Source organism: Aquarana catesbeiana, linkage group LG11 (genome assembly GCF_042186555.1).
Source record: "Aquarana catesbeiana isolate 2022-GZ linkage group LG11, ASM4218655v1, whole genome shotgun sequence".
In the NCBI taxonomy this organism is placed as follows: domain Eukaryota; kingdom Metazoa; phylum Chordata; class Amphibia; order Anura; family Ranidae; genus Aquarana; species Aquarana catesbeiana.
Window position 1 is genome coordinate 211767255 of NC_133334.1, and position 26124 is coordinate 211793378.

At 41.6% G+C, this 26124-nt stretch overlaps 1 protein-coding gene across 8 annotated transcripts in view; it reads left to right on the forward strand.

The window, feature by feature from the left end:
• MUS81 (MUS81 structure-specific endonuclease subunit) overlaps positions 1 to 26124 on the forward strand; it is a 293609-nt gene that overhangs the window by 190419 nt on the left and 77066 nt on the right. For all 8 annotated transcript variants that reach the window (XM_073605255.1, XM_073605253.1, XM_073605252.1 and 5 more), the window contains 6 exons: positions 718 to 845; positions 12373 to 12485; positions 14352 to 14468; positions 18308 to 18403; positions 18557 to 18682; positions 21357 to 21460. In XM_073605255.1, the coding sequence (XP_073461356.1) occupies positions 718 to 845; positions 12373 to 12485; positions 14352 to 14468; positions 18308 to 18403; positions 18557 to 18682; positions 21357 to 21460 (684 nt within the window). The remainder of the gene's footprint in view (positions 1 to 717; positions 846 to 12372; positions 12486 to 14351; positions 14469 to 18307; positions 18404 to 18556; positions 18683 to 21356; positions 21461 to 26124) is intronic.

Sequence of the window (26124 nt, forward strand, 5' to 3'; positions counted from 1 at the left end):
TTATAGAGAAAGGGGGGATCTTCTTTCCGAAAATGCATTTCCAGAATTAATCTTTGCGATCCAAGACTAGCAGGAAGAGATAGGAGCAATAACGTGTGGAAGTGTCTCCCGTGGCCCGGTCCTCCTTTCCCTCTCTGTGCAGCGGCAGTGCACTAGACTGTGCATTACTCCCAGCCATCCAGCACGCACTCTACTCTGATATGCTTGTTAAACTGGCCATACATTATGCATGATTGAAGAAAAGAAAATCTCTTCATTTCCCCATCCATACAGTCAGTGTTGATGGGGGAAGCCCTCCTGCTTCGCTGTTGTATTCTGACAGTTGTAGGTTTCCCTACCGTCAGAATACAATAATCACTGCTCACAGCTATAGCCAATAAATTGACTTCAGTACAATCAGCCTGCCCATAGACCGATCAAAATTCAGCCAGTTCCTGCTGAACCAGACACATTTTGATTGGTTTATGACTGGCTTTACCCCTCATATGCTCTGAGTGCAATTCCAACTATGTTTGTTTTTTTGTGTGCCTAATTTAATAAAGCTTTGCTACACTATGAGACTGTCTTGCGTCCTTCCCTGTCTGTTTTTATAATGTTAAAGTGTCTGTCTTGTTTTTCATTGGCACTAAAGCAATGTCCTGCTCTGCTCATAGCTTAGACTTTCATCCAGACAGTATGTTTTAGAGGTACTGCATAATCATTTTTCTATTTTGTCAGGGGTGCTGCACACAAAAAGCAGGAATTGGTTTCAGAACTGAAGAGAAATGGAGTGAATTTTGATGTACGCAAGCTGCACATTGGAGACTTTCTGTGGATAGCACAGCAGAAAGTCCATCCTGTACCAGGTCAGTGAAGTCATCTACATCAAGTTTAGTATACGGTTTAAAAGCCTTCCCTTTCGCCCCTTCCCCATCTGCTGTTGCATATCATGTATAAATTTCTATATAAAGTGAGTGTCCTTGTCATTGCAGCTAAATGTACTGGAGCGCCAATCCAGTTAGCATTGGGGTGTGGTGGGAGGCTGCTTTAACTCTCTATCTTTTGATTTCGCTTGAGGCTGCCGGAGTTGGTGGATGGGGCCGGGGCTGAGGCTGCCTCCTCCACTCCTCCCACAGGTGCCGGCTTCACTCTGGATGATCCCACAGCTGAAGCTGAGGGAGGAGGAGGAACCAGAATTATGCAGGTTGAGAAATCTTCCATCTCCTTAGCCGTTTGGTAAGTGACTGAGTGCCATGACTCTACAGTGCCTTGAAAAAGTATTCATACCCTTTGAAATTTTCCTAATTTTGTCATGTTACAAGCAAAAACATAAATGTATTTTATTGGGATTTATGTGATAGACCAAAGCAAAGTGGCACATAATTGTGATGTGGAAGGAAAATTATAAATGGTTTTCAATTTTTTTTACAAATAATTATCTGAAAAGTGTGGAGTGCGTTTGTATTTAGCCCCCTTTACTCTGATACCCCTAACTAAAATCTAGTGGAACCAATTGCCTTCAGAAGTCAAATTATTAGTTAATGGAGTCCACCTGTGTGTAATTTAATCTCAGTATAAATACAGCTGTTCTGTGAAGCCCTCTGATGTTTGAACCTTAGTAAACAAACAGCATCATGAAGGCCAAGGAACACACCAGACAGGTCAGATCAGACTGAATACAAATGCACACCATACTTTTCTGTTATTTATTTGTAAAGAATTTTGAAAAACATTTATCATTTTCCTTCCACTTCACAATTATGTGCCACTTTGTGTTGGTCTATCACATGAAATCACCAATAAAATACATTTACGTTTTTGGTTGTAACATGACAACATGTGGAAAATTTCAGGGGTATGAATACTTTTTCAAGGCACTGTACATACTTTCCTAGCCTGACAATGCATTCTGCCCTAGCTTGACACTATATGCTGCTCACTGACTATTCTGACACTACTGTTCACTAGCTGCCCCACCACTTCATGCTGCTCACTGACTGCCCTGACACTACATACTGCTCACTGGCTACTCCAACACTACATACTGTTCACTGCACTGCCACTATGTGTTGCTCAATGGGTACAGCACCACTACATACTGCTCACTGACCGCCTTGTCACTACATAGTGCTTATTGACTGCCCCGCCACTACATACTGCTTACTGGTCGCCCTGCCACTACATACTACTCACTGCCCTGCCACTACATACTGTTCAACACCCTGTCGCTACGTACTGCTCACTGACCGCTCTGCCACTACATAGTTCTCACTGACTACTCCACCACTACATACTGCATACTGACAGCTCTGCCACTACATACTGCTCATTGACTGCCCTGCCACTATATCCTGTTCACCACTTTGCCACTACATACTGCTCACTGACTGTTCTGTTATTACATACTACTCACTGACTGCCCTGCTACTGCATACTGCTCACTGACTGCCCTGCCATTACATACTGTTCACCACCCTGTCACTACATACTGACTGCCCCACCACTACATACTGCTTACTGACTGTTATTTCAGTACATACTACTCACCGACTTCCCTGACACTACATACTGTTTACCACCCTGTCACTACTTATTGACTGTCCCACCACTACATACTGCTCAATGACCGTTATGTCCGTACATACTACTCATTAACTGCCCTGCCACTACATAATGTTCACCCCCCTGCCACTACGTACTGCTCACTGACTGCCCCACCACTACATTTTGCTCACTGACTTCTCTGCCACTACATACTGCTCATTGACTGCCCTGCCACTACATCCTGTTCACCACCCTGCCACTACATACTGCTCACTGACTACCCCACCATTATATACTGCTCACTGACCCTCTGCCACTACATATTACTCACTGACTGCTCTGCCACTACATACTACTTACTGTCTGCCCTGCCACTGCATACCGTTTACCACCCTGCCACTACATACTGCTCACTGACCATTCTGTCAGTACATACTGCTCACTGACCACACTGCCAATACATACTGCTTACTGTCCTACCACTACATACTGCTTACTGCCCTACCACTACATACTGCTCACTGCCGTACCACTACATACTGCTCATTGACCACTCTGCCACTACATACTACTCATTGACTGCCCTGCCACTACATACGGCTCACTGACTGCCCTGCTGCTATATTCTGCTCACTTCATAAATTTTTTTGTTGTAATGCTTTAGCCCCATAACTACCTCTCTTATATACAGTGGAGAAAATAATTATTTGAACCCCTGCAGATTTTGTAAGTTTGTCCACTTACAAAAAAATTAAGGGTCCACATTTTTTATCATAGGCATATTTAAATGATCGAGACAGAGTATCAACCAAAAATCCAGAAAAAAAACTCATGATACAAATGTTATAAATTGAATTGCAATTCAGTGAGTAAAATAAGTATTTGATCCCCAAGCAAAACATGACTTAGTATTTGGTGGAGAAACCCTTTTTGGCAAGCACAGAGGTAAGACGCTTCTTGTAGTTGGTTACCAGGTTTGTACACATGGGAATGGGAAGGGATTTTTGTCCACTATTCTCTACAGATCATCTCTAAATCCTTAAGGTTTTTTTGACTGTCGCTTGGCAACTCGAACTCCCTCCATAAATTTTCTATAGGATTAAGGTCTGGAGACTGGCTATGCCACTCCACGACCTTAATGTGCTTCTTCTTGAGCCACTCCTTTGTTGCCTTGGCAGTACAGTGCATCTGGAAAGTATTCACAGCGCTTCACTTTGTTCAACATTTTGTTATGTTACAGCCTTACTCCAAAATGGATTAAATTATTTTCCTCAGAATTCTACAAACAATACCCCATAATGACAACGTGAAAATAGTATGTCTGAAATCTTTGCAAATTTATTAAAAATATTTAAAAAATGAAAAAAAAAAATCACATGTACATACGTATTCACAGCCTTTGCTCAATACTTTGTTGAAGCACCTTTGGCACCAATTACAGCCTCAAGTCTTTTTGAGTATGATGCAACAAGCTTGGCACACTTATTTTTGGGCAGTTTCTCCCATTCTTCTTTGCAGGACCTCTCAAGCTCCATCAGGTTGGATGGGGAGTGTCAGTGCACAGCCATTTTCAGATCTCCCCAGAGATGTTCAATCTGGTTCAAGTCTGGGCTCTGGCTGGGCCACTCAAGGACGTTCACAGAGTTGTCCTTTAACCACTCCTTTGTTATTTTGGCTGTGTGCTTAGGGTTGTTGTCCTGTTAGAAGATGAACCTTTGCCCTAGTCTGAGGTCCAGAGCGCTCTGGAGAAGGTTTTCATCAAGGATGTCTCTGTACATTGCTTCATTCATCTTTCCCTTGATCCTGAATAGTCTCCTAGTTTCTGCCCCTGAAAAACATCCCCACAGCATGATGCTGCCACCATCATGCTTCACTGTAGGGATGGTATTGGCCAGGTGATGAGCGATGCCTGGTTTCCTCCAGACATGACGCTTGCTATTCAGGCCAAAGGATTCAATCTTTGTTTCATCAGACTAGAGAATTTTGTTTCTCATGGTCTGAGAGACCTTCAGGTGCCTTTCGGCAAACTCCAGGCGGGCTGTCATGTGCCTTTTACTGGGGAGTGGCTTCCGTCTAGCCACTCTACCATACAGGCCTGATTGGTGGAGTGCTGCAGAGATTGTTGTTCTGCTGGAAGGTTCTCCTCTCTCCACAAAGAAATGCTGGAGCTCTGTAAGAGTAACCATTGGGTTCTTGGTCACCTCCCTGACTAAGGCCCTTCTTCCCCCGATCGCTCAGTTTGGCGGGGCAGCCTGCTCTAGCAAGAGTTCTGGTGGTTCCAAACTTCTTCCATTTACAGAATGATAGAGGCCACTGTGCTCATTGGGACCTTTAGTAGTGCAGACATTTTTCTGTACCCTTCCTCAGATCTGTGCCTCGATACATTCCCGTCACTGAAATCTACAGACAATTCCTTGGACTTCATGGCTTGGTTTGAGCTCTGACATGCACTGGAACTGTGGGACCTTATATAGACAGGTGTGTGCCTTTCCAAATCATGCCTCATTAACTGAATTTACTAAGGGTGCAACAGCTCAAAAAACTCATGGTTCGGATCGTTCCTCGGATCAGGAGTCACGGTTCGGATCATTTTCGGATCAACAAAAAAAAATCTCCCCCACTGTAATATCCACAATCTCCCCAACTGTAATATCCACAATCTCCCCCACTGTAAAAATATATTAGCAGGGTATTGCAGGGTATTGGCAGAGTATTGCAGGGTATTGGCAGAGTATTGCAGAGTATTAGCAGGGTATTAGCAGGGTATTGCAGAGTATTGTCAGGGCATTGCAGAGTATTGGCACTGCTGCCATCTGATCTCTCCCCTCCACTGTACAGATCAGTACACAGAGGGGAGAGAGGAACCGGCGTCATGACATGACGCCGGTTTGTTTACAAGTGATCACTCCGTCAATTGACGGAGCGATCACGTGGTAAACGGCCGCCGGGTGTACCAAGATGGCCGCCGCTCCGGAGCTAGGCTGAAACCACGGCCTTTCCTAAGGCTGAGGCGGCGGCGCGCTCCGTGGAGCGCATGCATGCCGATCCGAACAGGCTGAACCGTTCAGATCACGGATCGGTGACGATCCGTTGCACCCCTAGAAAGTACCACAGGTGGACTCCAATCAAGCTGTAGATCTCAAGGATGATCAGTAGAAACAGGATGCACCTGAGCTCAATTTTGAGTGTCATTACAAAGGCTATGGATACTTATGTACATGTGATTTTTTTTTTTAATGCATTTTCAAAGATTTCAAACAAGCTTTGTTCACATTGTCATTATGGAATATTGATATAGAGAGATAATGCGCTTAGTGTATATAGTGAATTGATTAAAAATGATTAAATTGACAGCAGCACTCACAATATTGTACACAGCAAAATCCAAAATATTATATAAAAAATGTGTTGCGCTGTCTTCTGAAATACAATTGAATACATGATTAAAAAATAAAATAAAATAAAAATAACAAATATATATATGAGACACCAAAACCCATAAAGTGATAAAGTGCAAAGTCCTTGAATTCAGTGCAACACCCAGTGCTTAGACAGATGAGGCAAAAATGTCTTCTTACCAGATCCAAAAACCTATCAAGGTCTATATTCACATCTGTGAGCTTTATTACCCCTCACATTAGGTGCAGGTCATCTTAGCTTATCCAGCCTCCACGTGGGGGACCGTTGGTGAAAACTAGCCAAAGATAATAACCATAGGATATCCACAGAAGCACTTTCTCCCTATCCTTCTCTGAATCATGTAGATGTTCATTGGCAAACTTTAAACAGGCCTGAACATGTGCCTTCTTGAGGAGGGGGACCTTGCTGGCAGGATTTCAATTGATGGCGGTGTATTGTTACCAATGGTTTGTTTGGTGACTGTGGTGCCAACTGCCTTGGGATCGTTCACAAGCTCTGGGCTGATCCCTCACTTTTCTCATGATCATCCTTACCCCATGAGGCACAATCATGCACAGAGCTCCACACCGATGGCGATTGATGGTTATTTTATATTTCTTCAGATTTGCGAATACTCACTCCTACAGTTGTCTCCTTCTCATCAAGCTTCTTGGTGATGGTCTTGTAGCCCATTTCAGCCTTGTGCAGGTTTACAATTTTGTCCCTGACGTTATTTGACAGCTCTTTGGTCTTGCCCATGATAATGAGATTTGAATGGAAGAAAGAGATTCTGTAGACAGGTGTTTTTTATACACCTAATGAATTGTCGTTAGGAGCACCTTCTTAAATTGACAGGACTAATCTGTGTACCACATAAGCACATACTGTAGCCAGTCTGTGGGAGCCGGAATTATTGTTGGTTGGTAGGCGATCAAATACTTATTTTACTCACTGAAATGCAATGCAAATGCAGTTTATAACATTTGTATCGTGTTTTTTTTTCTGGATTTTTGGTTGATATTCTGTATCCATTATTTAAAATACAAGTATAATAAAAATTATAGACCCTTCATTTCTTTGTAAATGGGCAAATGGACAAAATCTGCAGGGGATCAAGGAATTATTTTCCCCACTGTATGCTTTATTAAAGTATACCATTAGGTTAATGATATGCCTCTTGTAAAACCATGCCCAATTAAAATGAATGCCCCACCCTAATTAAAATACATTCTCTGCCTACAATGTCATGCCGAAAGTGAAAAAGGTGCCCCTTGACATTTTTTTTTGAAATGTTGATAACTATGGTAACCCTGCTAGAGGAGGTGAGATGTGGCTTTTTTAGCACTTGCAGACTTTACATATTAACCACTTCTTTACTGGGCCTATTCTGGCACGCCTACATGTAAAAATCATCTTTTCTTTTGCTAGAAAATTACTCCCAAACATTATATATGTTTTTTTAGCAGAGACCCTACGAAATAAAATGGCAGTCATTGCAACTTTTTATATCACACAGTATTTGCACAACAATTTTTCATGAATTAAAAAATAACAAAACAGTAAAGTTAGCCCAATTTTTTTGTATAATGTGAAAGATGATGTTACGCAGAGTAAATAGATACCTAACGTCACGCTTTAAAAATGCGCACACTTGGGGAATGGTGCCAAACTTTGGTACTTAAAAATCTCCATAGGTGACGCTTTAATTTTTTTTACAGGTTACCAGTTTAGAGTTACAGAGGAGGGCTAGTGCTAGAATTGTTGCTCTCGCTCTAACGCATGTGGCGATACCTCACATGTGTGAATTGAATGCTGTTTACATATGCGGGTGCGATTTACGCGTGTCGTTCGCCTCTGTGCGCAGGCACACGGAGATGGGGCGCTTTAAATTTTTAATTTTTTTGTTTATTTTACTTACATTTTTTTATTTTACACTTTCTCTTTAAATTTTTTTTTTTTATCACTTTTATTCCTATTACAAGCAATGTAAACATCTCTTGTAATAAGAATGGTGCTTGACAGGTCCTCTTTATGGAGAGATCCAGGCTGTATACAATGAGATAAAAAAAATGAGCAATGTCTTTCTGTCCAGCCGAGTTCTCGGCTTTGTTTACTTCCGCCGGGCCTCCAAAAGTCATGGAGATGACTGGGGACCATCTGATCACCGTAAATTTCTATGGTCGACATCTGGCGGCGGCGGATTCTTTCTCCGGCACGGGCGAGCCCGAAGAAGCACTGTAGGGTGGCGGGAGGGGGATGTCCCCTCCCGCTGCCTGTAAGAATGATCAAGTTGCTGAACTGCCGCTTTGATTATTCTTACGGTGCACAGAATCGCCTGTTGTAAAAGATGATATCTGTATGATGTCTGCAGATATCCCCACTCAAAATCAAAGACGTCATATGACGTCCCTGGGCGGGAGGTGGTTAAACACAAGTAATGTAAATATAATGTTGACTGTTGCAGTATAGTCTGCCAGTACTGAATTAGCCATATGAATGGCTCGGTTGTAAACTGGGATTTGTTTCATAGATCAGGAAAGTGTAAACCATATATGTTTCCCAAAAATCATCTCCCACAATCATGATTTGCAGAAGCTGTCAGGTCTGTGTGCCAGAGTGCCCGGACAAGATGCTGTACAGCGTACAGAAGTATTGGAACATACAGTATCTCACAAAAGTGAGTACATCCCTCACATTTATGTAAATATTTTATTATACCTTTTCATGTGACAACACTGAAGAAATGACACTTTGCTACAGTGTAAAGTAGTGAGTGTACACCTTGTATAACAGTGAATTTGCTGCCTCCTCAAAATAACTCAACACACAGCCATTAATTTCTAAACCGCTGGCAACAAAAATGAGTACACTCCTAGGTGAAAATGTCCAAATTGGGCCCAAAGTGTCAACATTGTGTGGCTACCATTGCTACGAAACATTTTGCTACTGTAAGAATGTGGCGCATTTGTTTTTTTAGCCTTTTTGGGACATGTTCGTGTCAAGGAGACGTTGTAGAGGATCATGGGCCAACCTCGAATAGGGTTCAATACAGTGGCAGTGCCAATATATATGAATCGGGGAGCCACGCTCTTGAAAGCATCGCCAGCGGCGATCACTTGTAGAGTTGGGTAGATATGGAGAAGGTCAGGTGGTAAATTCCAAAAGTAAAGGCTCTTGTAAGAGTTTTCTTTGTAAAGTGTGGAAAGAGAGCTTTTTGGCATTCTCATTTAGTCATGTAGATTTTTTTCATTCCTTTTTGCTTGTCAACTTTTATAAGTTTATGCAAAAACTGCTGCTTTCCTTATAGAGCAACTATTTTTTATTGTTTTTGTCTTTATTTTGTAAAGTTTTGCCTTTCTTACCCTTTATGCAGTATTTTTTGATTTTCATGCTGTTGTTATTGTGCTGGTAATTGTAAGAGTGTCTGATTGTGTTTGTTGAAAATTACAAACTTTTCAAAAAAAAATATCTAAAAATAAAAACACAACAAAACAAAAAAATTCTTCTCTCTGCACAGGCAGCAATACGTTTAGAGGCTCTAGTTTTTCACTCCACTAACGTGTTTTTATGGCTGTTAGTATACCCACTAGAGATTTACCTTTATTTAGCCTAGGTTCACATTGCTACAGGCTAGAAATCATGCGGCAATGCAGTCTGACTTCGGGGGCAATTTGACAGGCATCTGTGCGGTGTTCCTGCCCAGATGTCTATTTAAATTGCACCCGAAGTCGCCAAAACTAGTCCAAGAACTACTATTGCTGGCAATAGCCGCCGATTTGGCATGCGATTTGACATGTCAAATCGCATGCCAAATCAGACCAATGTGAACCTAGGCTTAAGGTTTCGTTCACAGAGGTGTCATCTAAGCAGAAGGTGTCAGGAACTATAAACCAGACAGAGACAGAAAATGCAGTTAAAATCACACCTTTAACGTAATAGAAAAAATAACCGTTTAGGAACGTAGCGAAAAACAGAAGCCAGGGTTTGGAAGCCAGTGCGGGTAATCAGACAAGCCAGTATCAGGGAACCAAAAGTCAGCGTGGTCAGGAGCCAAAAATCAGGAGGAGCAGGAATCAAAAGAGACGTCAGCCAGGTGAAGTCATACATACGACCACACTGAAGATGCTGACCATGCAAGGGCACGGAGCAAATGAGCCAAGCTGTTTAAATAGCCAAAGGAGGCTGGCTGTAGGCTCGACTAATGAGACAGATAATAGTAGCCAGGTGAGTCACTGTGGAAACAATGGATGGCTGGTAATTAACCGACAGCTGAGTAGCTTCTGTACACTAAAATAAAGACCTGCTAGTAAATAGCAGGAGCCCAGCCCTAACATGGAGTGAGAGAACCTTTCCTCTGACTGGAGTTACACATTGAGCTTCGCCTGACAGCTTTGTTGAACTCCCATTTTACATGAACCCTCCCCCTCCTAACACCTATGCTGACTAACCTTTGTATGAAAATATTTATGTACTTACCTATTTTCAGGCCTGCTCTGGTTCGGTCACATGATCCAACTCTCATGGGTCAGCCAGCGGTGGCTACAGAGAAAGGAGGAAGTGTCAACAAAGGATGGGCCATAGGAGCCTACGGGTGACATCACCACACCCAGGCATTACCAGCTGTTGAGTGCTTTCTCCTCTCCCTTGGAGCTGTTGCTGGCTTTCACAGGGGACATCACGTGACTGGACTGGAGTGTCATGAAAATGGGTAAGTATATACTTCCCCCCCCCCCCCCAAGTTTGTCAACATAGGTGTTAGAAGGGGAAGGGATCAGTTTTCAGATTAGTTAGGTGTAGCCTGGAGTTCTACTTTAACCACTTGCTGACCAGCTGCCATCGTTACACTGTGGCAGGTCGGCACGATCCCGCGAACCGTCGTAGCTGTACATTGGCTCCTTTAAACGGGATAGCAAGTGCGCGCTGCACTGCAGGGGTGCCGATGCGCATGACCAGTGGTCATGATGACCGCCGGTCATGCGCGATCTCGGGCAGGAGAGGCAGAACAGGGACGTGTGTGTCGTGTAAACACACAAATCCCTGTTCTGGGAGGAGAGGCAGATCGTGAGTTCCCACTAGATAGGAACAACAATCTCTCATCTCCTCTAGTCAGTCCCATCCCCCTACAGTTAGAACACACACTAGGGAACACAGTTAACCCCTTGATCGCCCCCTAATGTTAACCCCTTCCCTGCCAGTGACATTTACACAGTAATCAGTGCATTTTTATAGCACTGATCACTGTATAATTGTCAGTGGTCCCAAAAATGTGTCAAAAGCATCCGCTCTGTCTGCCATAATGTCACAGTCCCGATAAAAATTGCAGATCACCGCCATTACTAGTAAAAAAAAATAATAATAAAAATGCCATAAATCTTTCCCCTATTTTATAGACGCTATAACTTTTGCGCAGACCAATCAATATACGCTTATTGCAATTTTTATTACCAAAAATATGTAGAAGAATACATGTCGGCCTAAACTGAGGAAAAAATGTGCTTTTTTTAAAAAACAAATGGGGAAATTTATTATATCGAAAAGTACAAAATATTGTTTTTTTTCCAAAATTGTCTCTCTCTTATTGTTCATAGCGCAAAAAATAAAAAACGCAGAGATGATCAAATACCACCAAAAGAAAGCTCTATTTGTGGGAAAAAAAGCATGCCTATTTTGTTTAGGTACAGCGTCGCACGACCACGTAGTCAGTGAAAGCGACGCAGTGCCGTATCGCAAAAAATGGCCTAGTCATTAAGCAGTCAAATCTTCCGGGGCTGAAGTGGTTAATTGTTAGGGCTTGTTCAAAATGCATATTGCATTTTTGGGTGCATTTTCCGTGCATTGCCATTGTTTATGATGTAACTTGTTTTTACCAAAATGCACAAAAGGTGCAGCAATCAAGATTTAAAAAAAAAATGTTTAACGCTTTGCCCTATAACACAATGCACTAATGTAATGAGCTTTATACATCATCATGGTAACTAGTTTTCATGCACTCTGTGCTCACAGTGTGATCCTGTGTTGTAGTGCACATAAAATTCCATGGCATGAACAGGCCCTACAGCAGTGGTTCTTAACCCCTGTCCACAGGACCCACTAACAGGCCAGATTTTAAGTATTACATTGCGGAGATGCAGACTAGAATACTGCAATTACTGAGCAGCAAATGATATCACCTGTGATGTATTTCAGTTATCTTGCAAACCTGGCCTGTTATTGGGTCCTGAGGACAGGAGTTGAGCATAAACTGCCCTACGGAGAGGTAAAATATCACTCTGGCTAGATAATCCAGGAAAGCCCACAGTTCCGGTGAAGGAGAATGACCAGTCATTACATTTAACCACACTTCAGTTTCTGGAAGGGTGGGTAAGAGATCATCAGCTGCCATACTAGTAGTTGATGACTTTTAAGAATCACTTTAATGTAACAAAAGTCTGCTGGTGAAATGTTTTGCAGGACAGTTGCGAATTCCACAGCCTCAGGAGCTTGTGCTAGATTATGTTATCGAAAGAAAGAGAATGGATGATCTTTGTGGAAGTATTATAGATGGACGCTTTCGAGAGCAAAAAGTGAGTAATGGTTTATACTCATGGGTTTCTGAACGTGTCCGTGTACCTTTACCTCAGAGACCACTGTGGTAGGTCCAGTAGTTTTCTTGAGCTCAGTACTATCTGGAAAAAGAAGTAAGCTTGTATCATGTTATATTCGTAGTCAATTTTGAACCCGATGAATGTAAACGAAAACATCTACTTGGTAGCAGACTACTTGCTTCATTAGACAGAGTTTCCTTACCTCATGGATTGGTGGTTGTAAACCCTCACATATACCCAGTGAAGTGACTAGCCTCAGGTGATACAGAGATGAAACAAATCCTCCTACATAAGTTGCACCTGTTTATTTACAGCCGTCATTCCCCTACAGCTATTCAAAGTGCAGAATTTACACTGGGTCTCACATCTGTGAAAAGCAGGGGGCGGAGAGCTGAAGTTACATCAGTAATGAGAGTTCTGAGAGCTGATTGGAGGGAAAGGAAACACCCCCCCTGCACACAGGAACAGAGCTGAGGTTGTCAATCAGCTGGCACTCTGACACCTTTTTTTCTCTTGGTGTCAGAAAAACTTGTCAAAAGTGACTCATGCAGATAGTAGAGAAATGGGGCAGCAGACAGAAATGACTCTTAGTGCTCTGGATTGAGACAAACACACAAAGATGGATATGCTTTGTTCAAATTTCATGTCTGAGGTTTACACCCACTTTAGGAGTGTAATTGTCCCATTTGCTTGTGCTCTCAACAAAACTGTCAAACCATCAAATGGCTTGTGTCATAACTGATCACATATGCCGCATCATGGCAGTCATAACTGATCACATATGCAGCATCATGGCAGTTGAAGATCAAACAGAGGCTAAGATGGCCTGCCTTTTAAAGGTTGGGCACTTTGAGAAGTTGCTCATTGCCTCTTACAGGCTTTACACCTATCCTGAACTGCAGCTTCCTTGGCTCTCGTTCTATATCCTAGGAGACAGATTTTGTTGACTTTCTGTACTTGGTTTTAGTTGTTAGTTTTATTAATTGGTTTCCTGTGTGTTCAACCCTTTGCACTGCTTGCCAAGCTACAAGCCAAGCCTCCTATGTTACCTATCCTAAACAGCTATGCACCTTGACCATCTGTATTATAGCGTCATTGACCCTTTACTGGTGCATAATCTGGTCAACACTATGTATGTTCCCTGAACTATATGTGGAATAGAAGGCAGAACCAGCTTCTACTGAAGAGGGTGACCAGATCACGGCTTCCAAGTCACATTTGAATGCCAATTTTACATCTAGCTGTAAAGACCTGCCTGTAGATCAAGTAATCCAAAAGTAGGAAAGCATGAGCAGCCTGGCCCTGGAAAATTTTTAACATTTAGCAACACCACCAGAGATGTCTTTTATTGTATGAAATGATTACCCAAAGCATATCTTTACCATCAACCAAATTCTGGACAATAGTAGAACAGAACCAACAGAATTCCATCTGGACAAATTCGATTTGTTTCTTGAAGCACCTATTTAGAAATGGTCCTTTTATCCTTAATTTTTTGTTACAGTCTTTTAGCTTAGAGGCCGCAGCCAACAAAGTACCTGATGTAACTATGGTGTTATTAAACACCATAGTAAATCTAGTTAGAGGTACAGTATACAGTGTTTTTTACAGGTAATTGCCCATCTAGATCTTGCTCTTTTTTTTAAGTGGGAGCTCTGTTCATGCAGAACTGAACCACATTCAGGCAAGAGAGGAAAAGAGAGCTGCTGTAGGTATGTGCAAGTACCTCCTAGGTGCCTGGTCTTCATGCCTGCTAGCAATTTTTATTTTTTTGACAGTCACTTTTAAACAAAACGCTGACTGTGTGTGTTTCATGATAGTAATATCTCTTTATTTCTTATTTAGTTTCGTCTTAAGAAGTGTGATCTGCTTCATCCAATATATCTAGTTGAAGATCATGGGTCAGCACAACACCTAAGTATTCCAGAAGCAACCCTGCAGCAAGCCACAGTAAACACGCAGGTAATGTCTTCTAAACAAGGTCTAAGGGCACATCTGTGGTCATTTTGTGTGTCATTGCATTGTTATGTATAAAGATTCAGCAAAAAATGAATGATTTACTGAACTGAGGAATAGAAAAAGGTTCAGAGGTTGAGTAAACTAATAAGATTTCTTATTTTTTATGGTGGAAAAATCCTCATAGGTTGACATGGGCCTAGATGTAGTTTAGCTTGTTTTCTCATGTGTGTATACAGTGTGTGTATGTATATATATAAATCACTTAAGGGTGAGTCAACTTGTGACTTACTTCACAAATGAAAAAGACTTCCAGATCAAGCTGGCCCCTTACTTACTGCTTCCATTTAAACAATCAAAGGATATGGAGTCCAAGTATAATAAATGCATGTTTTACTTGTGTATTCAAGTGCGAAAATTACACATATCACATTAAAGCAATACAGCAACCCGTTTCGAGCTACCACTCTTTTTTATTTTTCAACCCAGATGCTCATTGTAAGGTGGACATTCTCAACTGGTATCGGTAGCAGTAAACCATACGACAGAGACATCCAGTTACAGTCAAAGTAGATTTGACCTCTGTTTTTATTGAGTAAGGCAGTAAACAAACATAGAATTATTGCAGGCACTTATATAGCAAGTTCATAGCATAAGACCCCTTTCACACTGGGGCACTTTGCATGCGCTACAGGCAGCCCATCAAAGGCACCGATACCGAGTGGTATTGGCGCACAGGACCCTGTGCATTCAAGAAAGAAGGTCCACAACGCAGAATGGCCAGTACCACTTGGTACAGAATTCAGCCCTCTCCTGCTGCAAGCCTGCCATAGACTTTAATAGGCTGCCTGCAGCACATCTGTATGCTGTACCTGTCCTTCCCAAGCACACATTAACACTGGATGGCAAGCGTGCAAGGGGCCTTATGGATTTCCAAAACAAATAGGCACAAACAAATATAGAAAGATATTTTTGCACTTAGTGTAATTTCAAAAAGTAGGATACAGCACTCTAATTGTCAGAATACAAAACAAACTAAATGGCTATATGGATAGGTCGCGCCTCCATGAGTACATGAAATAAACAGTGACATAACATGCTTTGAAGTGCTAGTGCATGGATCTCAAAGGAATCACATTAATAAATAAAAATTACAAATAAATAAGTAGTATTATTGCCATCAACCATGTATGAATAATCATTCAAAGATAATATGTTTTTTTTTTTATGTGATTCCCTTGAGATCCATGCACATGCACTAGCCGTTTAAGGCAGGTTATGTCACTATTTATTTGATCTAATCGTTGAAGCGCACCCTTCCATATAGTCAGATATATAAAGACCTGTGGACAGCTGAGAATAGTGAGGTGTTGGCTAACGTTGGCTAAGACATCAACCTAAGACAGGATGCTTTATCCCACTCAAAGCTCTACATATTCTCTAGGCTCCAGGAAACAGACAAGAATTTAAGATCTGAAAAAAAAAAACAGTTTGTTTTCTCCGTAGCAGACGCAATCCCTGGAGCTGCTTACCGTGTAGGTGAGAAACCTAGATGACACATAGGGGTTAATTTACTAAAACTGGAGAGTGCAAAATCTGGTGCAGCTGTGCATGGTAGCCAATCAGCTTCTAACTTCAGCTTGTTCAATTTGGCTTTGACAGAAAAAAAAAAAAACTGGAAACTGATTGGTTTCTGTGCAGAGCTGCACCAGATTTTGCACTCTCCAGTTTTGGAAAATCAACCCTATATTCACCTTCCACAATCTAGTCAGCTCACACCTATGGAAAGAAGCACATTTTGCCACCATACAGTGAATACGCTCATTGCCTTTTGATTTTATTTTTGTATTTGCCAATTAGGATCCAGCATCTGTGTAGCCCCCAAATCTTCCCCAGCAACAGTTATCTAGCTGTTTTTGCCCCCTCAGTTTCCAAAACAGTGGAAAATTACAGCCCAGCATTAAACTGGGCTGTAATTTCTTAACCACAGCACACCCATAACATGCTTTGCATTTTCACTAGGTGACTCCCCTGTGAGCGCCACAATAGAATAGTCCTTAGCATCACCACATGTACAGAATAGTACTCCCATACAGTCTGATACAATGCTGGCAGGGTCCATCAGACTGGCATGGATCAAGGTGACAAGGCTTCCAGAGTCTAATAATGCCTCCACTGGCTGCTCTTCTATGGTAATAAGACATATTTCTCTTACAGTCTCAGTTCCTAGGTGTGCTGTCAGGACAGATTTCAAATAATGACATACCCAGGGTACATTTTAAAGGCTTCTGTAATATAGGGCAATTGGCAGCCATATGTCCCAGATGTTGGCACCACCAGCACCTAATATGCCTTTTTTCTCACAAAGGAGAGACTTCTTTAGTGCTAGGCAGCTGGTTACCCCTGTGGGAAAGGGGGCTGTCTTACCCAAGGTCAGGGTTTTCCCTGTTTTGAGGTAATCAACTTGGAGGGCCTCAAGCTCATCCACAATTGTGGGGCCTGTGGACCTAATGCTCTACTGTATTCTAATCAGAAAGGCAGACCACTTACTCCACATTCTGAATAGGATTGAATACCTGCAGTTGCAAAAACTTGTTTGCAAGTCTGAACAAATCATACATTTGCGACCTTGTAATTTTTCCAGGGTCATATTCCCATTAGAACGCACACTGCGCCATAGTAACACTGAGCCTGGCTAGGATTTCAACTTGGGATACTCCCTTGCATTCTAATGCCGCGTACACACGAGCGGACTTTACGGCAGACTTTGCCCGGCGGACTGGATTTCGTCAGACAATTCGATCATGTGTGGGCTCCAGCGGACTTTGTTTGATTTTAAACATATTTTAAATTAATCCGTCGAAATCGAGTCCGGTCGAAAAGTCCGCTCGTCTGTATGCTAGTTTGATGGACAAAAAGCCACACTAGGGCAGCTATTGTCTACTGGCTATGAACTTCCTTGTTTTAGTCCGGTCGTACGTCATCACGTACGAATTCGACAGACTTTGGTGGACTGTGTGTAGGCAAGTCCGTTCATTCAGAAAGTCCGTCGTAAAGTACGTTGAAAAATCCGCCGTCTGCCGTAAAGTCCGACCGTGTGTACGCGGCATAAGATTGCAGGTCTATAGGCCTTTCCACCCAGCAGCAGGCTCTCATAGCAGAGAGAGTGGGAGCCCCTAGCTTCAGCTATTTCAGACATAAAAAAGGCTTGTGAGCAGCAGGAATTAATAAGTGAGGTCTAGCTGAAAGGTAAGACATGGACCTATAACTGGAGGCTTTATCCCATCCAAAGCCTCCAGGCCTCTGACCAGAACTATTTAAGATCTAAGTAAACAACAAAATGTGTTTACTGCTTAACAGACACAACTCCTGGAGCCCCTCACCAAGTGAGAAACCTAGATGACAAAGTATGCAGGATATACAGAGTGTGTGTGTCTACTGGCAAACATGATCACTATAAACTTGGTTGGGAAATGAATAAAGATCTTTTTCCCAAATGTATCTCTACCCTCTGACTGCCAAAGACACATTCCGTATATCATGGCTGTACTATTTGCTCGGTAGCCAATAACGTATTGAATCCTACATGGCAACGAAAGGCTTTAAACACACTTACTGGCATGAGCTTGTTTTAATTCTGTGGCCTTTCCACCTTCAGTAGAAGTTATCAATTGTGAGTAAGTGTATGGGCTCATACCTCCTCTACCATTGTCAAACTCATTGCTGGTTTTCTAGCTCAGGAATGGCAAGCATTCTTTATGAAGGATATCTGTATGAGGGATTGTGATGCACTGTATCCTCAAATAAAAACATGCTGCTTAGCTTTTGTGTGTTATTATTCTTAGGTGGTTGATGGGTTCTTTATCAAGCGTACCAAAGATGTTCGGGAGTCTGCAGCCTACTTGACTATAATGACCCGCTATCTACAGAACATGTATATGGTAAGATGTGGTACATTCAGGAATTTACCTTATAGTCTCTCACTCCAATGCAAGCTAAGCCTTATATAGTATCTTATTCTTTTGATTTACATTTCATAGACATACTGTTATGTGTCCTGCCTAGCTCTAGTTTCTAATTGTAGATATTTACAGAACAAAGCCCTGCTGAGCTGCACTAAAGAGGAAGCCAGTAAATGTCATCGTGCTATACAACATGATGCCCAGAGCTGCATTCTGATGGAGTTTAAAGAGTTTAATGAAGGGGCCATGAAGAATAAGGTAATGCTGTTTGATTTGTTGCCTCATGATTTAATAAGCTCTTTTGTAATAAATATGTGTTGCATCTACTTGTGTACTGATCAGCATTGCTGCTTAGAAAGATACCCCAAGTTTTTTGTTACCCTTTATGTCCTTTTGCTTCTGAAAACGAAATATTTGCACACCACACTCGATGGAATTCATAAAGAGTATCTATGACACTCTTTAGAATTTCGTTTTGTCTCCCCAGGACAAATGTTGATGCTTGCTCCAAATCCATTTATTCATTGGTAACAGGTACATGAATTTGGAGAAAGCACCTGCATTTGTTGTGTGACCACACTGCACTGAAACCAGAATGTCTATATTGACACTCATTCCTCACTGCAGCTGAGCTCCCTCCCTGCCGCTGCACCTGTCATACAGACAGTACAGCAGAGTTTTGTAGCTGAGTGAATGGAGCCTGAGAGGAATTCAGAAACACTAGTTCCTCATCAGATCCACTGCCCATGTGATTGACAGCAGTGTGTGGATTCCATAAAACAAGACTCTATGCATATGGGACTTTTTTTTTGTAAATTCTTTTTATTAAAGGTTTTTTAAACATAGAAAAAGATACGTACAAACATTGAACATAATAAACATTCAGCACTACAATTCCCAGCACCAGTGTACAATGCAACTCCCATACCAAATAATAACAGACATTAGAAATCCTTCCATATTAAACCCTAGTAAAGGGGCAAAAAAGGGGAAGGGGGACGACATATACAATGTACAATCATTATATGTAGTATGATATCCCCAAATAGCAGTAGTAAAAGAGGTTATAGGTTCCCATCTAGGCTTACACAAGCCTCACTACCCGCCACATAGTTCATCTATTCACCAGGAGGCAATTAATCTGATGCAGTTGAATTGTCATCTATGCAGCCACCCCACACCTTTTTAAACTTATCTGGTACCCCTCTAGCGTCCAGGCAGCACGACAGGATGTGAGAAGCATTGTAGTGTCAGTGAACAGTTCCTTATATATAGTAGATAAGGCTTTGGGTAGTTCCTTGTCCCTGAGTAGTGATTCCAGGTCACCAGCCCACACATTTAGGGTGGAGGACCCAACCTGAGCCGAAAATGCATGCCTGAATAACAGAAAACGGAACAGGTGCGAGCTAGGGAGCTGGTGCTTACTTCTGAGCAGATCAAACGTCAGTAACACCCCATTTCCAACCACCGCATCCACTGTTTTCATCCCATATCTGGTCCAGACTATTGGATCTGGATAGGCAAAAAAATGGGATAAGCTTGGATTGCACCACAGAGGAGTATAAGATGACACTATCCCATCCTGAAATGCTGCCCTTCTAGTCAGGTCCCATGCTCTGATAACTGAGCGCATTGACTCCGTCATGGGATAGGGGTCCCCTCTTCCCCTGTATAGTAGGTCAGATAGTGCCTCATATGAGCCAACCACTGTGGCCTTCAAAGTCACCGCAGCATCATCCTCTGGTTGAGTCAGCCATCTATGTGCAAAAACCAACTGCCCCGCTAAAAAAATACCTAACAAAGTTGGGTACCGCCAACCCCCCTTCTTTCCAGGGCTGCTGTAGCACTTGCAATCTAATGTGTGGAGTCCCCCCACCCCAGAGGAAGTCTGTAATCACTCTATCAATGGACTGGAAAATAGTCTAAGGTATCCAAACCGGGGAATTCCTAAAGATTTAAAGGAATAGGGGGGGAAATTTCATTTTTAGTAAGTTTATTTTCCCAATCAGGGACAATGGTAGGTTACACCAGGCCTGTGTGTGCAGCTTAAGCGTCCGAACGATCAGAGAAACATTAAGGAGGATAAAGTCAGATACCGACTGGGTAATATGCAGTCCCAGATATTTCACCTTATCCACCCACTGGAGTGGGCAGCCTGTCAGGGCCCTAAGGGTTGGGGATGGAACTTGCAATGGCAGTATTTGCGACTTACCACAATTTACCCTAAGACCGGAGAACCGGGAGAAGGTGTCTAGGATAGATAGGGCAGTGGTCAACGAGCAGTCATGATCCCCCAGGAAAAGCACCATATCATCCATGTATAGCGCAGTTTTTTCATGCATACGGGACTTTATAGGCACCAAAGCATAAAAAAAAATACATTTTATTATTGATATTCTTTAAAGGGATAAAATACAGTTGCTGACAATAATGTTTTAATCCTCAACTCTGCTCACAGCATCTATCATAGTACTACTACTCTTTTTGGTTGCACGTGTCATCACAATAATATGTTAAATATTGATGGAAGATCACACGTGGAACCCAATGCATTTCAATTATTTAAAAAGTTTGGTTTTCTGTCACTTTTCTGGAGATGTGGCACCCAGGGCATATGGTGCAAAACCAGATTATTTTATTTCTCAAAAGCTGGCTATACAATTGGCTATGAATCTGCCTGCTGTCAATCACAAGTAGAGCGTGGACTGTGACATGCCAGCCTACTACACAGTGTACATAGACAAGCACTCTGCCTGTCTATGTACACCAACCCACAGTTAGTCTTAAATACCTCCCATGGCCAAGTATCCATTTGCTTAATACTGAGTAATGGAGGAAAATATAGGTTTACATATTGCCATACCAAGATATGAAATATTTCTATAGACCACATTGTGTCCATCTCCTGCGTGACACTGTGTTTCCACTACAGGCTCAGACAGTGAAAGAGGTGTTTGCTCGGCAGCTAATGCAGATTAGTGGTGTGAGTGGAGAGAAGGCAGCAGCTATCCTGGAAAAATATAACACTCCAGCCAGGTAAAGTACAATTGCATGTACACTTTGCAGTGTTGCATGAATAATATCAGTGTTTATTAAACTGGTGCCAATGGACCAGGCATATTTTCCAGCTCTCTTTCCTAAATCACAAGTGAAATATGTAGGTTTCTTCCCGAATTGTTGCAGATTTATACAATTGTACAACTTCTTGAAACTTCACTGTGAATAACCTGTCATTGGTACTAAGAACCTGAGTCAGGAGATACTGGAGTAAAGGATATCATTTTACTTAAAGCTAAACTCCAGGCAGACATCTAAACACACATCTAAAATACAAATGGGTTAGCTGTTTTATCTGACAAATGATTTGCATTTCTTTCTATTAAGCCCACCTCACCCCCCCCCCCCCCGTCCCACTGACCTGGAGCGTGGCGATCACCCACACTGACACATCGGGTCGCCGCCTTACAGGCTTAGAAATCCCCCGCAGCTTATCCACTTGCCTACCAGGCCTATTCTGACATTTCTCTCCTGCATGTAAAAATCATATTTTTTTTTTTTAATAGAAAATTACACAGAGGCCCCAAATATTATATATGTTTTTTTTAGCCGAGACCCTAGAGAATAAAATGGCGGTTGTTGCAACTTCTTATCTCGCACAGTATTTGCGCAGCAATTTTTCAAAATTTTTTTTTTTGGAAAACATGTTTCCTGCATTAAAAAATAAAACAGTAAAGTTAGCCCAATATTTTTGCATAATGTGAAAGATGATATTACGTCAAGTAAATAGATATCCAACATGTCTTGTTTAAAAATTGTACACGCTCGTGGAATAGCGCCAAACCTCGGTACTTAAAAATCCCCATAGGTGACGCTAAATAACTTTTTACAGGTTACATATTTTGAGTAACAGAGAAGGTCTACTGCTAGAATTATTGCTCTCACTCTAGCATTTGCGGCGATACCTCACATGTGTGGTTTGAACATCGTTTACATATGTGGGCGCGGCTTATGTATGCATTCGCTTCTGCGAGCGAGCACGCGGGGACGGGGCGCTTAAAAAATTTTTTTTTTTTTTTATTCTTAACCACTTCAGCCCCGGAAGGATTTACCCCCTTCCTGACCAGAGCACTTTTTACAATTTGGCACTGCGACGCTTTAACTGCTAATTGCGCGGTCATGCAATGCTGTAACCAAACTAAATTTGCGTCCTTTTTTTCCCACAAATAGAGCTTTCTTTTGATGGTATTTGATCATCTCTGCCGTTTTTATTTTTTGCGCTATACACGGAAAAAGACCGAAAATTTTGAAAAAAAATTATATTTTCTACTTTTTGTTCTAAAAAAAATCCAATAAACTCAATTTTAGTCATACATTTAGGCCAAAATGTATTTTGCCACATGTCTTTGGTAAAAAAAATGTCAATAAGTGTATATTTATTGGTTTGCGCAAAAGTTATAGCGCCTACAAACTAGGGTACATTTTCTGGAATTTACACAGCCTTTAATTTATGACTGCCTATGTCGTTTCTTGAGGTGCTAAAATGGCAGGGCAGTACAAAACCCCCACAAATGACCCCATTTTGGAAAGTAGACACCCCAAGGAAATTGCTGAGAGGCATTTTGAGCCCATTGAATATTCATTTTTTTTGTCCCAAGTGATTGAATAATGACAAAAAAAAAAAAAAAAAATTACAAAAAGTTGTCACTAAATGATATATTGCTCACACAGGCCATGGGCATATGTGGAATTGCACCCCAAAATACATTTAGCTGCTTCTCCTGAGTATGGAGATACCACATGTGTGGGACTTTTTGGGAGCCTAGCCGCATACGGGGCCCCGAAAACCAATCACTGCCTTCAGGATTTCTAAGGGCGTACATTTTTGATTTTACTCCTCACTACCTATCACAGTTTTGAAGGCCATAAAATGCCCAGATGGCACAAACCCCCCCCAAATGACCCCATTTTGGAAAGTAGACACCCCAAGCTATTTGCTGAGAGGCATGTTGAGTCCATGGAATATTTTATATTTTGACACAAGTTGCGGGAAAGTGACAATTTATTTTTTATTTTTTATTTTTTTTGCACAAAGTTGTCACTAAATGATATATTGCTCACACAGGTCATGGGCATATGTGGAATTGCACCCCAAAATACATTCTGCTGCTTCTCTTGAGTACGGGGATACCACATGTGTGGGACTTTTTAGGAGCCTAGCCGCGTACGGAACCCCGAAAACCAATCACCGCCTTCAGGATTTCTAAGGGTGTACATTTTTGATTTCACTCTTCACTGCCTATCACAGTTTCGGAGGTCATGGAATGCCCAGGTGGCACAAACCCCCCCCAAATGACCCCATTTTGGAAAGTAGACACCCCAAGCTATTTGCTGAGAGGCATGGTGAGTATTTTGCAGCTCTCATTTGTTTTTGAAAATGAAGAAAGACAAAAAAAAAAATTTTTTTTTTTCTTTTTTTAATTTTCAAAACTTTGTGACAAAAAGTGAGGTCTGCAAAATACTCACTATACCGCTCAGCAAATAGCTTTGGGTGTCTACTTTCCAAAATGGGGTCATTTGGGGGGGTTTTGTGCCACCTGGGCATTCCATGGCCTCCGAGACTGTGATAGGCAGTGAAGAGTGAAATCAAAAATTTACGCCCTTAGAAAGCCTGAAGGCGGTGCTTGGTTTTCGGGGTCCCATACGCGGCTAGGCTCCCAAAAAGTCTCACACATGTGGTATCCCCGTACTCAGGAGAAGCAACAGAATGTATTTTGGGGTGTAATTTCACATATTCCCATGGCATGTTTGAGCAATATATCATTTAGTGACAACTTTGTGCAAAAAAAAAAAAAAAAAAAAAAAATTTGTCTCTTTCCCGCAACTTGTGTCACAATATAAAATATTCCATGGACTCGACATGCCTCTCAGCAAATAGCTTGGGGTGTCTACTTTCCAAAATGGGGTCATTTGGGGGGGGTTTGAACTGTCCTGGCATTTTATGCACAACATTTAGAAGCTTATGTCACACATCACCCACTCTTCTAACCACTTGAAGACAAAGCCCTTTCTGACACTTTTTGATTACATGAAAAAATTATTTTTTTTTGCAAGAAAATTACTTTGAACCCCCACACATTATATATATTTTTAAAGCAAATGCCCTACAGATTAAAATGGTGGGTGTTTCATTTTTTTTTTTCACACAGTATTTGCGCAGCGATTTTTCAAACGCATTTTTTTGGGGAAAAAACACACTTTTTTACATTTTAATGCACTAAAACACACTATATTGCCCAAATGTTTGATGAAATAAAAAAGATGATCTTAGGCCGAGTACATGGATACCAAACATGACATGCTTTACAATTGCGCACAAACGTGCAGTGGCACCAAAATAAATACATTTTTAAAAGCCTTTAAAAGCCTTTACAGGTTACCACTTTAGATTTACAGAGGAGGTCTACTGCTAAAATTACTGCCCTTGATCTGACCGTCGCGGTGATACCTCACATGCATGGTGCAATTGCTGTTTACATTTGACGCCAGACCGACGCTTGCGTTCGCCTTAGCGCGAGAGCAGGGGGGACAGGGGTGCTTTTTTTTTTTTTTTTTTTTTTTTTTTTTTTTTTCTTTATTATTTTTTTGCTTTTTTATCTCATTTTAAAACTGTTCCTTTCATTTTTTTTTTTTTTTTTTTTATCATTTTTATTGTTATCTCAGGGAATGTAAATATCCCCTATGATAGCAATAGGTAGTGACAGGTACTCTTTTTTGAAAAAATTGGGGTCTGTTAGACCCTAGATTTCTCCTCTGCCCTCAAAGCATCTGACCACACCAAGATCGGTGTGATAAAATGCTTCCCCAATTTCCCAATGGCGCTATTTACATCCGGCGAAATCTAAGTCATAAAATGCTCGTAGCTTCCGGTTTCTTAGGCCATAGAGATGTTTGGAGCCACTCTGGTCTCTGATCAGCTCTATGGTCAGCTGGCTGAATCACCGGCTGCATTCTCAGGTTCCCTGTTGAGACAGGAGAGCCAGAGAAAAACACGGAAGACGGTGGGGGGGCATTCTCTCCCACTGCTTGTAAAAGCAGTCTAGAGGCTAATTAGCCGCTAGGATTGCTTTTACATGAAAGCCGACCGCTGGCTGAAAAGAATGATACCAAGATGATACCTAAACCTGCAAGCATCATTCTGGTATAACCACTCAAAGTCGTGAATGCTGTACCTGAAGACAAAAAAATGGTTAACAATAAAGCACAGTAAACGGTAAAGTATAAAAAATTGCATACCTGAAAAGCAAACATGATAAAACATAATAACAATAAAACATTGCAGAATAGAATACAGTAAAAAAGAGCAGAAGAATAGAGAGAGAGAGAATAGAGAGAGAACAATAAAACGACAACTATTATTTTTTATTTTATATTTTTGTTTGTGTTTTTTTTTTTTTTTTACACTTTTTTTGTAACTGTAACTTTTATAACTGTAACCGGTTCCAGGTTCGGGTCTCTCAAAATGCGATGGCATCTTGGGAGACCCTGTGAAAGTGTGCCTAGTCTGTGCAATGCTGTACCCTACGCTAATACTCAACTAGTGAATGGTAGCGTTCAAAACATTCACCAATGCAAAGACCAGGATTGTCAGGACAGGAGGGACAATAATAGCGGGTGTCACGCCTATATCCGCGTTTGCTGCA